This window comes from Rattus norvegicus, chromosome 15, assembly GCF_021556685.1.
Source record: "Rattus norvegicus strain SHRSP/BbbUtx chromosome 15, alternate assembly SHRSP_T2T, whole genome shotgun sequence".
In the NCBI taxonomy this organism is placed as follows: domain Eukaryota; kingdom Metazoa; phylum Chordata; class Mammalia; order Rodentia; family Muridae; genus Rattus; species Rattus norvegicus.
The window spans coordinates 82276771-82289667 of NC_141548.1; the positions used below are offsets into that span (position 1 = coordinate 82276771).

Here is a 12897-nt window from a genome sequence, read left to right on the forward strand (position 1 = left end):
GGCTTAAATTTAAGCCAGTGATTGTATAAATCTAACGCTCAACTTCCTGTTTATTAAAGGCCACAGTCAACATAAAGTAAGGGATGGATTCAGCTCAGTCTTGCAAATGCCTCTACCCCAGACAACGAGTCTAGAAGACAAGGTTTGCTCATTACTGCTCTCTGCCTTAGAGAAGCATTTCTAAAAATGTTACCACTAAAAAAGTATTGCATTTTAAAAGCAAAATTGGACTGTTTGGAGGGCTGGAAAGACAATTCAGTGGTTAAGAGAACTGGACACTCTTGCAGAAGACCCATGCTTGTCTTTCCACATCCATATGGTGGCTCACAGCTACCTGTAACTACAGTTCCAGGGTATCTGATGCTTTCCTGTGAACTGCATGGGTACCAGGCATGCAGGTGGTGCACATACATCAATGTAGACAACACACACACACACACACACACACACACACACACACACACAATAAATAAATAAATAAATAAATAAATAAATAAATAAATAAATACATACATACATACATAATACTTTTTAAAATGTATTGGAACTGATTAAAACCATAGAGAAGGCTCAGCAGGCAAAGGTGTTTGAAGCGTATGCCTGGCAATATAAGTTCAATCACCAGAATTCACATGAAGGTAAATGGAGAGAACTGATGCCATAAGGCTGTCCTCTGTCCTCCATGTGTGTGCATGCATGCATGCTTGCACACACACACACACACACACACACACACACACACACCAATTTATAAAAATTGACTGCTTTGCTGCTATCAGATTTTAAGAACCACATACTCTTCATGAGTTGTTAAACTATTGTGTAGTTCTCAGGACACCACATAGAAGGCTTTTAGTGGTAGAGAAAGAGACTTTTCCGAGACCCCTCAGTGCTGTTTCAACAGAGTGGACTTGAGAAAGTAATGTTGACCCAACTTGTGCAAAGGTGAAAGGACTGGGCTTTGATGCTGGAGGGCTATGAGGTACAGCTTGCAGGCTCTGGCCAGTTCCTTGGTATGTAGTAGAACAATGTCGCAGAACTCACTATTCTTTTGAAACAGAATTTGAGGCAGTGGTGGAGTGATCTGACATCTCGTTGGCGCTCTGGTTTTTCTTTGCAGAGCATGAAGGACATGTTGATGGGCTTGTGTTTTTTGTAGGTGGATAATCAAAGGTATCTTTGTTGCCTGTTCACCATTATCCCTGATCATCTCATCTCCCACTCCCTACCTCCCATCTTTTTACCCCCCTGATGGCTAAGGGAACTGATCCTACAACCAAACTGACTGGACGTGTTGCCTAAATGGATTGCTTCACTTTCCATTGCCACTTCATATTCAATAGAATATGGCTGGATTATCACCTGAGCTTTTTGGAATGAACAAAAAACACAGAAGATGCTGTCAAGAATAATTTACAGCCATTTCTTTTATAGAAGATGTTCTAGATCTTTGAATAAAGCCTACTAGGTAGTAAGAAACATTCTTTTCATGCAGTTATTTTTAACGATAGTATATTTATTAATGCTCTTATTTTTCAGTCTGCAGTAATCTAGTTTTCTTAGAAACACAGCGAGAGCAGCCAGCCTTGCCATGCTCCATGGATTGTTCTGCGACACACAAAGTCTGACGAATTTGCAACTCATTGATTCAATTTTGAGCTGTGAGAGATGCATCTTCTGGATCATGCAGTATTTCTGGACCACCTTTGAATATGTAAAGCATTAAAACAACAGGAATCTCTTTTTAGATGATGGTTGTTGCAAAATAAAAACCTCCTTCTTTTTAAAACATGGATTCCATCTTCTCCTGGGTTTCAATATACTATATGCAAGCAGTAAACCATCCCCAACAAAGGTTTAATTAGAATTGTTAATAACTATGATTTCCAAAGCGACTGAGTCAGCTTTGGTAATAATTAGGGAGTCTTGTTCCATACAAAATGCTTTATTTAACCTTCATGCCTTCATTCAGATAATTATACAAATGCATACAGATAAAGGTTTAAACTCTATTTTAGTTCACAGCTCAATTCATAGGAAAGTTGAATACAGAAAAGCGATGCACCAACAGAATATGTCTGAGACACCATTGAAAACGATAACACTTGTTCATTTAAATCTCTGAGAATAGACTGGAATAACTGAGAGAATCTCATTAGGAGAGTCTCCCTGTTCATTATCATAGGGCAAAAAAAATCACCATTTTACAGTAAAAAGGAAAAGCTCTGAGTATATTTACAATACATACACTATACATAAATACAAGAACAACACTTACATAATATTAATAAACTTATAACAGGAGCTGCCTAAACACTACAGAGTATATAAATGTGGAGGAAACTATTAGGAAATTAGATCTTTAAGCTGAAGAAATAAATTCATTTGCAATTAAAACTCTGAACAGAAAAACCGAATAGAGATTTAAGAACTCAACACATTTGCTTGCCAGCATCCTTGGGGGACTTTATCTTTATGTGTAGGCTTTCCTCTGGGCACTCTAACTCTCTGGGTCATATGCCCAAGAGTCTTTCTGTAAGATTACATCCATAAATATGAACCAGAAGCAGCTCATCTATTTCCTTTGCTGTGCAGAGGTTTCCAGCCTAGAATAAGTAAACGACATTTTCATATTTTCACACAGAAGATCTTGTGATCCAATCACAATGTGTAATGAGCTTACTGTTGAGGAAAAGCAAAGAGATGACTGCTTGATTTGGCCAAAGATGATGTTTTTCTTTATTCTCATGTGTTTTTTTTTCAGATATGACTGGGAGATTTATTCAAAAGAATATGACGTCTGCACTGACCCCCACACACCAAGAGCAACGTCTAGACTACTACTAATTATAACTAAGTCATTTTAAGTGGCAGGTGGGTATATTAAAGGTGGTCTGTTCTCATAGTTTCACAACACAGACAATTCCTAGTACACCCTTCTATGGACAAACATGAATTTGCTGGTTTCTCTTTGTAAAAGGTGATCATGATACACATAATTGCATTATGAGGCAGGATGATGTAATACGTAAGACAATGTTTTCAAGCTGGTTTTGTTAGTCTTGATCTCACATCCATTTACAGTTGCTTTGCCATGTGATGCAATGTGTCCCACATAGACATGGACAAAACAATACAACTGCCATCCCTTGGCGGGAGACAGTGGGTTTCAAAGATGAACCTTCAAACACAACAAGTTGTACACACACAAGTTGATAGGAAAGAGCCTTGCATGCAGGCACCAGTGCCTGGTTCAATGATATCTACTGAATGTAATAATTTGAGGAACAAAATATATTCTATGATCTGGATACAATCACAAAATTCTGCCACAGGAAAGCTAGAAACATGGGTAGGGGAAAACACATCTGTAATGTTTTATTGTTGTATTTTTAGAGAACAAAATGAGTATAAAAGGAAGATGTCAAAATATTCCTAAAATAATATCTTAGTTTTTGATTGACTGGACACTTTTACTAGTAGAAATTGGAGAGGAATTCTCTCTTATAAACCCTCATTTCTCAACAAAGATTAATCTCTGTCAAGGACTTGGCTACACCTGCTTTTGAAAAAAGAATAATTCATAACAAGAGTCACTGAAACACTTCACATTTCTAGAGAAGAAATTCAGGGGGGGGGGGAACGGTTATTGATGTGACTCTTCCCCTTGTCAACTCACTTAGAGTGGTGGCATTGTCATCTGAGAAATAATTGTTGTCGAAACTCAATTAAGTGACAGGAGTCCCCGTCTCTAGGAGGCTGTGGACATAGACCCTTGCTTTCAGCATAGAAGAGAAGTTGTTTATATAGCTTTTATCTCTTCCCCCAGCCAACTAACAGGGAGAAGGATCATAATTCAGGAGATTCATTTTCACAAACTGAAACACTCCGGAGAAATGGCATTCTTAATGTTTTCAAAGTCCATTAGTGCTTCCATGAATCAATACTGTCAGAGACCTTCTGTGCAGACAGGGAGGGATTTCATTCCTCTGATGTCAGACAGCTCCTCACATAAAACTCAAACTAACAATACTATAAGCAAATTATTTATGAGACTATTTAAAAGATTCCAAGGCAGTGCTGTTAAGTGAGAGCCCTGGAAAGGCCCCGTGCACTGATCTAGATGCTGGCGTCACTACTCGTGAACACCTTTAAGTGTGGCCTCCGCAATAAGGAAGTAGCTCTTCTGAGGTGAGGGTTTCAGATGCCCTTTCCCAGATTAGAGCAGGACTGTGAGGGAGGGAAATGGAAATATGTAAACCGAGGAAAACTAACGGGGCTAAATTGTCGTAGGAAGTAAGAAAGGTTTTGAAGACCTTGGAGGCTCTGTGCAAACCTATGAAAGAAAGTGCCAAGTTTAGGGAGATCTCTGGTTTGATGTTTGTCTAGAACGACCATGGTTCTGAGTTAAAGTCCTCTCTACTATAGTCACATCATGTGCTAGGTGATGTCCTTCTATTTTACCCCTACAGGGTTCGCAGAACAAAACTGAACAAGAGACCGGGAACGTGGCAGCCAGGAATAAGGAAGAGAAATATGCCTACGAGAGAAAGAACGCAGGCTGCAGAGCCTTATCCCGTGCCCATGGACATCTCAGCCATTCTTGTTGTGCCTCAGTTTCTCATCTGTGAACTGGAGAATGGTTGTACAGATGGGAGGTAATTCTTAGTGTCGCCGTCGGCATGTGGCATTAATTAGGAGTTCCCGCTTTCCCCATGCACTGAGCTTTGAACCTGAAGGGATACTTTAGCACTTTCAGACCACATGGGGAAATAAGGAAGTCAGAGGTTTGGCTTCAGTGATGCGGTAGCTGTGCTTTGACATGGCAGCTGTTTGGTTTTCCTATCTACCTCCTGATACATTTGCTTTCTCCCTTCATCTTTGAAACAGAGTAGGGTAAGTAATGGATGGTTTTCTCGACCTAGCTATAAAATAATTTTAAAAAGGAGCGTGTGAACTTCTGATGGTACGTTGTGAGGTAACTGTCTGAAGGCCTTCACAAGTGTCCGGGGACTTTCTCGGGGAGGGGAGGGATAATTTGTCAATGTGCATCTCTAAATGTTCCTTGGCGATACAAGGATATAAGTCAGCTGAAAAGAGACCAAATACACAAAGACGGACTTGGGCACTGAGCTAAGTGGGTAAAATAAAGCAGGCAAGAATCTCTCACAGTTCTGCTCTGAGTACTTGGTGTTCTTAACTGAGCAAGCTGGTGGGAGCTATGGTCATGCTAGGTCATGAGTTTGAGGTCCATCACAGTCAAAATTTTTATCTAACTATTATAATTTTCGCATACAATAAAGATAACTTTAATCTCCATATATATATCACCTGCTTGTATTCAAGTAAAGAAAATGGAATAAAGAGAGAGTAAATTGCAAATAAGATTTGTTATGCTTCAAAGCGATGAAAGCCCTCTTCTGTGGGTTTTTGTGAATAGATTTAATTTACTATGTGCATTTCTTTCCTGTGTGTGGAGAGAGAGAGAGAGAGAGAGAGAGAGAGAGAGAGAGAGAGAGAGAGAGAGAGAGAGAGAGAGCTCCCTAACTGTGAAGGAAAAACCATGTAAGCATGTATAATAAGATAAATAATTATTGCTGTGTGAAAGTATAGGATCATCTCACTGGTCATATTCATTGACAGGCACTTTCAGCATTTAATTCATTTCCGAAAAATGGACATTACTTTTTTCCCATTGCCACTGTGGACTCTTTTAATACATGGTCATATCCATACACTTAACCTCATTGACCTACATCTACACCAGAAAGCAATCCCTCTGGAACTCCAACGAGAATAAACACCTGCATTTCATTTTACTTTCTAAATTGGGAACCATCTTGTTGAAGAAGAAGATAAAATGAGAGGGGAGAATGATTGCCAGATGATTCTTTCTAGAACAAGTAAGTTGTCATTTTTTCTGCTCCCAGAAAAGCCATGACAAGGGTGAAAATGTGACGTCATTGGAGTTTCAAATCATTCTGGCTAAACCATGACAAGTGGCCACTCAGCTCTAACCAAGCACCAAGAACATCAACAAGTGGGACCAGTTCCCATGACAACATTGCTAATTGCGTGTATCATCCATACACAAGGCATAGCTGAACAAGTGGTTTTTTTTTTTATTGTGATGAAAACTAGAAGCTTTTCCCCAACATACGTCATCAAACTATTTACAACCTCTGTAAAATTTGCATGTTTGAAAATACTTTTCCACTATCACATATGTTACGAATACAGTAAAATAGCGTTACTCTATTTTTAAAGATGCAGTATCCTTCTGATTTATTTTCTTATGAAAATCTGAATTTCTATTGCAATTGTTCAACATTTAGCATATTTAAAATACCAATGGGCATGGGTCGCTAAACAGACATTACTCTATAATGAAATTGTGAAAATAGAGCATTTTAATTTTTTTATATACATTTCTTAACTATAAAACGCAGGCAAAGTTACATAGTATTATAAGCTGATCCTCTAGTCAGGGAATAACTTACATCTCTACATAGGATGGATTATTACAAATTCTTTCTTTAAAAAAGTTCCTTGTTGATATTTACTTGCCTGCCGGCTGCTGCATATACACATGTGTGCACACAGGTGCATGTGTTGGGGTGTCTGTCCAGATAAGTGAAAGGCAGTGTGGGAATAAGTAGACACGGAATATGGAAGACATAACGGGCCAAACCTCTTTCCTCAACTGAGCCAAGTCAGTTTGAGAACACTTCTGTGGGATACACAACCTCAGGAAAAGGAAAGAGAGAGATCTGGCCGGTGGCCTACGTTTATGTGATAAACTTACAGGCAATGGAAAAGGACAAACTCTGAGAGTGGATCTTGAACTATGGGTATTAAGGCTTCCTGGGCCTGTGTGGTTCATCAGCATTAGCTCAGATTACATCCTTTGTATGAGAAGGTGCTGGTATTAACACTGCTTAAGTTCCACCTCGCTCTACAAGCGATCGGACAGCCTTGTAATAATGTCTCAGCTACGTTTCGAGGCAGTCATTAATTACATCAAGACAAAGGCATACGGATACAACTGAAGGCCTCACCTCACCAGATTTATTCAATTGCAGCTTTGGTACATATAATAAACAAAACACAGACTAAGGAATACTGCATCTTTATCCATATACATGTTATCATTCTAATGAGCTCATCTCAAAGTGCAGACTTCTCCATGTCCCTGTGAGCCTCGAATGGCAATCCGACATCAAACAAATTGTTTGAAAACAAACACAGTCTTCGCACGAGCTGTTCCAAGTTCCAACCATGATGAACATGGCTTTTCTAATCACTTACAACTTTTGTTTTGTGAACCCTGTAGCATGTTGAAAGCCCCTCCCCCAACTCATCACTTCCCTTTTCCATCTTTCAAGTGAGATTTAAAAGTGCTCATTTTACTCATGTAACCATAAGATTGGAATATGAGGGACTCTCTGAAAACCCCCTAACAGGCCAAGTCCCCTGTCACCAGTCTTTATATTGCAAGGAGACAATTGGTTCTCCCTGCTGTGCGCGCGTGGTGTTCCCGAACACGCACACTCTCCCTAAGCTGCAAGCTGAACCATTTCACGTCGGAAAGCAAAGCGTGCTCTGCTTAGGAAACCATTGAGAAGCGCTTTAGGATTCTCTTTTTTGATAGCTTCCCATACACTGTGCTTTTCAAGAAGCTAGACACACATGAAATGGGTGGAGGATTTTCTGTGCCTAAGGATGTCCCGTTTCCTTTAGTCTCCAACCACTTTCTGTTATACGGGAAACACACCCAGGAAACTTACTGAGGAGGATTGGTTACACCCCCCACCCCCTCATGGCAAGTTCCAAATAAGTTTCAGGTCTTGGGCCAGATCAAGATCTTGGGATGTGTTCCTTTGTGCTTGCATCTCTTTTAAAAATATCGCTATGTCAAAAAGAGGGAAACGCTGTAATGGTGGTGGGTTTTCTCCACTACCTTACCATCTCCATATGCTTTCCATTTATACAGGGAGTGAGGGGGAAGCGCTCACTTCCCCACGGCTTTCCCTATGCTGTTAGAGAGGTGCGACTCATTTAGCCCTGTGCTAAATTTAAATCAAGATGTCAGTCAGGAAGCTTCCCTTGCCTGTCAGTGCAGTGAATTTTTCCCTGTAAAACTTGCAAGATGCTTCTCAGTGGAAAAAGGACTGACTCTTAGGAGAGCAGACAGAGCTAAGCCAAGTCTATACTTCACTCCCTTACTACCTGCCAACTAGGCTCTGGGGCCAGCGCTTCGGGGATTATGCTCGCTCGCTACTGTCTGTGTGTTTTGCCCCGGCCAGTTAGTTACTAATGCTGGCATGCATCAGGAAACCTGGTTGTATTCTGGATGATTACAGGCAATGAGAAGTAGGAAGTGCATACAGTACAGATTAAAAAAATGTTCCAGTTGGTAGGTATATATATAAAAGAAGAAAACAAAGAAAAGCAAAAAAAACAAAAAACAAAAAAACCCTGCTGGCTGGTGGGCACCGACCTGTGCAGCTGAAGCAGTTTATCAATAGAACTGCAGCCCTTGTAGGAGGGAAATTGCCTGATGATGTTTTTTAGACCTGGCAGGAAATATAGAGCACATATTTCTGAAGCTGGGACTTGACCTGTACACCATGATACTTTTGCCTGAACATTTATTAAAATTCTTTTAAAAGCTACCCAACGCAAATGGTTCTCCTTGTAACCATGATAGTTCTTGCTTTGTCAGACTACAATTCTCCAAATTAGAAGCTGATACGAGAAAGGATAGCTGTCACCAGAAACCATTTTAGAAGGTGCAGACATTTAAAAACGAGCTAGGAACCTTACGAGGTTGATTTGTGCAATTCCCCAAATCGAGCGTGTCATTGAAATATATTGCAAAGGCCTTCACGGGAGACCTTTTATATTTAAGCTATAAAACGTCTTCACAAGGAAAATCTCACCAAACCCGATGGCCACATAAAGCTAGAAAAACAGCAGCTTTTAGTGGGGGACAAACTATTTTGGAAAGAGTGCTTGTTGGGCATGTATTGCTTTTCCTGTACATTTTGCTGGATACAAAAAGCTCTCCACTTTGAGAGGGAGGACGGGACCTAACTCTGCTCTCACCCTTCCCCTACGATAAGCAGGTTGTCTGTCCCTGCAGATGTTGATGTGGGAGCATGGGGATTCTGGGACAGTTTAAAAAGTGAAATGCGTAGAGTCAGACTCTTGGCTCTCCAAGTTGGAGAAGTAGCACCAGGGCAGGCTTTCCACGGGCACCCTCTTTCCACAGACTCATGCCCGAGCCGAGCAGAGCCGCTGGCTGAACAGTTAATCCGCAGCTCTGCGTCCCTTGCCTCTCTAATCACCCAATAACTGTTTCCAACCAAGCAAAGGGGAGCATAGTCTTTAATTGTGGTACTTAAGCAAGTAGGACAGCAAACAGAGGAAAGATTACCTCCGTGCTGTGGATGTAACTAAGACATCTGCAATGCTGGGGTGTTTTTTACAATCCCTTTCGTAAGTATGAAAATCGGTAACGTGAGTCCTCAGTGGAGTTATTGTAGGAAAGCCCTTCTAGTCAGTATTGCTTTTCTCCTCAAGAGGAGCATTATTTCCATCGCTGCTTTTGTCTCGTTTTCATGTTCACTGACTTTGCCTGAGCAGCTCCACCTCTTACCTTGGTGCCAGTGTGTCTAAGAAAGCCCCCCTCCCCTCCATTCCTTGTAATCAAACACTGAGGGCAGGAGGATATGGTGCCTAGGTGACAGAACACTGCAATTTGAAGTGGGGCAGTAGTTATTATTATTATTATTATTATCATTATCATCATTATTATTTTTAGACAGGCTCTTCCTATTCAACTACAGACACCTCTGCCAGTCCATGCCGGGGAAGAGCAGGACTAGCCTTTAAGAAACTGCTCTGCCCCTCTGCTGGAACAGATGCACAAAACAGAATAGGAACAGAACAAAAACAAGCAACAACAAACAAATGAAAAGACTCAATGTTGGTTCTTTTCAGGGATGGCATGAGGACAAGGTATGAGCGCTATCTAGGTCCGCCATCGCTAGCACAGAGGGCTACTTCTGTGTGCCTTTCTTTTTGGGTAACGGAGCGTCTCCAATAGCCCCTTCCTTTCTAGTTCATGCTGCTTGCTGGTAACAGACTGGATGTGTGTTCTAGCTTACTGAGATAGGAACCGAAACTGTTGTCAAAAGGGTTTGGGGTTGGGGTGAGAGTGGGGGTGCCATGGAAGAATCACCAAACTGAGAAGGTCTCCTCTAACCATCAATTTGCGGTAGATGACCTTTAAGGGACTGATAGCAGAGTGTCTGTCAGCTCGGAAAATGTACAAGCTACAAACATCTTTTCAATGGCATAGGACACGGCATGGAAAATAATGCCTGTCTCTTTAGGACCTGAGGCGCTGAACTCCCAGGCCAGCGTGAACACAGACGGCTCTCTCACGCGTGTGGTCATGATGGGGGGTTACCTTCAGGCCGAAGGGAGAAGGGTTCCTTCTTGTTCCTGCTCTGGTTTCAGGCACCGTGGGAATGGCGGTGCTCTTGACGTTAACACTGTAGAGGGAGCTCAGCCCTGCTGAGTTAGTTGCTCCTGAAGAGACCCAGCTCTTGCACATAGCTGGACCGGAGCCTTCCTCACACCAGCATGTGCCTCCTACGGTGCAGTGCCAGGTGGTCTGACCTGGAGAAGCTGCGGTCACAGTCCGCGCACTTGAATGGCTTCACTCCCGTGTGTTTGCGGTAATGCCTGGTCAGTTCATCTGAACGGGCAAACTTCCAGGTGCAGCCTTCCCACGTGCATTTGTAGGGCTTCTCTCCTGGAAGAAACAAAGACACACAAGCTTTGGGGCTCTATCCTCTTTTTTTTTTTTTTTTTTTTTTCCTGTAACAACCCAGCCAGCGCTGAATGCTGGGAAAGTGTTGTTGTCAATGGGTGTTCCATTGGGCAGGTCCCTGTGAGGAAACCTTAGCATCCCACCAGGGGCTTTGGGGACAGGGAGGTGGGTTTCAATTTCGGCTTTCCTGCTGTGACATCAGAGAAGTCGGTTAACATTCACCTGCGTAGCCAAGGAGTGATGCTATGGGGTTTGCTTGTCCTACGGGTGGGCTACAGAGGAAGAGTATTAACACTTCAAGTCTGATTTAGCTCTAGGGCTGAAAGTCACAGAGAACAGGAAAGGGTACTTACATTTTAATAGGTCCCCCTTCCCTGCAGGATATCCATCGCTCAGTGTTACAGGGCTTTAGAGGACATAATGTCTACTTTTCTATCTTTAAGATATCTGCATCACTTCATTATTACATAAAACAATCCAGATATTAGACATAAGTTATTCACAAACGTCTACATTTTCTTTGTCCCTTGGGGAGGAATCTTAGATAGCTTAGCTGTGCCAAAGCAAGTACGTTTTTCAAGACCCGAGAACCAAATGGAGCCTGAGGAATCCCTAAGTTGGACTGAATGCTGAAAGTCCCTGCAAAAAGGGAAGAAGGATGTAACCTGACCGGGCTCTCCTGTCTACTTGTAAGGACAGTAAAATATCCAGGGCCTGTGCTGGAAAAGATAGCCTATCCATTGTCTAATGAGCTCCCGGGGGAGCAGGACAATAGCTGACCCGGGTGTACTGTTTTCCTAGTCCTCTTCCAAATGGAAGCCCTGTCCCCAGGCAACCCCACAAAACTGATCTCTCCTGCCCCATCTGGCCAACGGACTACAATGAAGGGGCCTAGGATGACGACAGGGTAGGCGGCTGATGCTAATCCTGTGTGTGGAGCTGCGAAGCATCCCCTACCTCACAGGTCCGAAAACTGATACTCAGTGCGCTAGGTAAATTACCCAAGGCCTGGGGGAAGATGTGCCTGGCTCTGAATCCAGCACCTTTCACTCCGCTACAGAGGGGCAGATAATCCTGATTCTTACTAAACTATTGCATACATGCACAGGAAACCTCCAGTCCCTGTAAGTGAAATGTTTAGGTAAAGCCAACATGGTAAAATTCGAGCTAGTCTAGAATGAACATTTTTTTTTTCTCTAATTCAACTGTTAAGACAGTCCTGGGTCTTAGGATCAAGCGGCCCTTTGAGAAGAGAGTGAATAAGTGGTTCAGAGGCAGGGAATCTAGAACTGCTGACGCACTAATTGCGGCCACAGAAAGCACCACGATACTCTGAAAGGATCCATTCAAGTAAGGGCATCCTGATTGCACTGGCCAAAAACCTCAACTTCTAATTCATACCAGTTGTTCCGAGGAGACAAAATATGTATTTTTATTGCAACACAAACCAGGCAAGTGTCTAACTTAGGCTGAAGATCTAGAAGAGAATGTATTTCTGACAATGAGGAGTGTGTATTTACATGTTGAACGTTGCTGATGGTTTTTATTGTCTGTATGAGTTCTGGCACCTAGAATGTTTATATGTATAAACATTTCCAATGTTCTTCTTCCTTTGTGTGTCTGTGTCAATAGTTGTCACCAAGAGACATCTCCTAGCAGAGGCTTGTGTTATGGGATCACCCAGAAAGAAAGTGTCAAAACTAGGAAGGAAGGAGAAAGGATCATCTTTTACCACCCTTTTATTGAAAGCTGCTTCCTTTCTAACATAACATATCCCGATGACAGTCTCTTCTCCCTCTACTCTTCCCAATTCCTCCTCATCTCCCCTCTCATCCGGATACACTTCCTTTCTGTCTCTCATAAGAAAATAAACAGGCTTCTACAGGATTAACAATGCAATAAGGTAAAACAAAAACTAACACATTGGAATAGGACAAAACAAATGCACAGTGGGAAAAGAGCCAGAGAAAAGACACAAGAAACAGATATAATGCTGAGATTCTGTACAGATTACACACACCCAGGAATCCCATATAAACACTAAGGTGGAAGCC

The 12897-nt window shown here is 42.0% G+C and overlaps 1 protein-coding gene across 14 annotated transcripts in view; it reads right to left on the minus strand.

Moving 5' to 3' along the window:
* Window positions 1–1511: 1511 nt before the first annotated feature.
* Klf12 (KLF transcription factor 12) overlaps window positions 1512–12897 on the minus strand; it is a 425271-nt gene continuing 413885 nt past the window's right edge. For 9 of the 14 annotated variants that reach the window (XM_087585860.1, XM_087585854.1, XM_087585858.1 and 6 more), the window contains one exon: window positions 1930–10825. In XM_087585860.1, coding sequence (XP_087441986.1) covers window positions 10644–10825 — 182 coding nt within the window. In that variant the 3' untranslated portion in view covers window positions 1930–10643. 14 annotated transcript variants of the gene reach the window in all.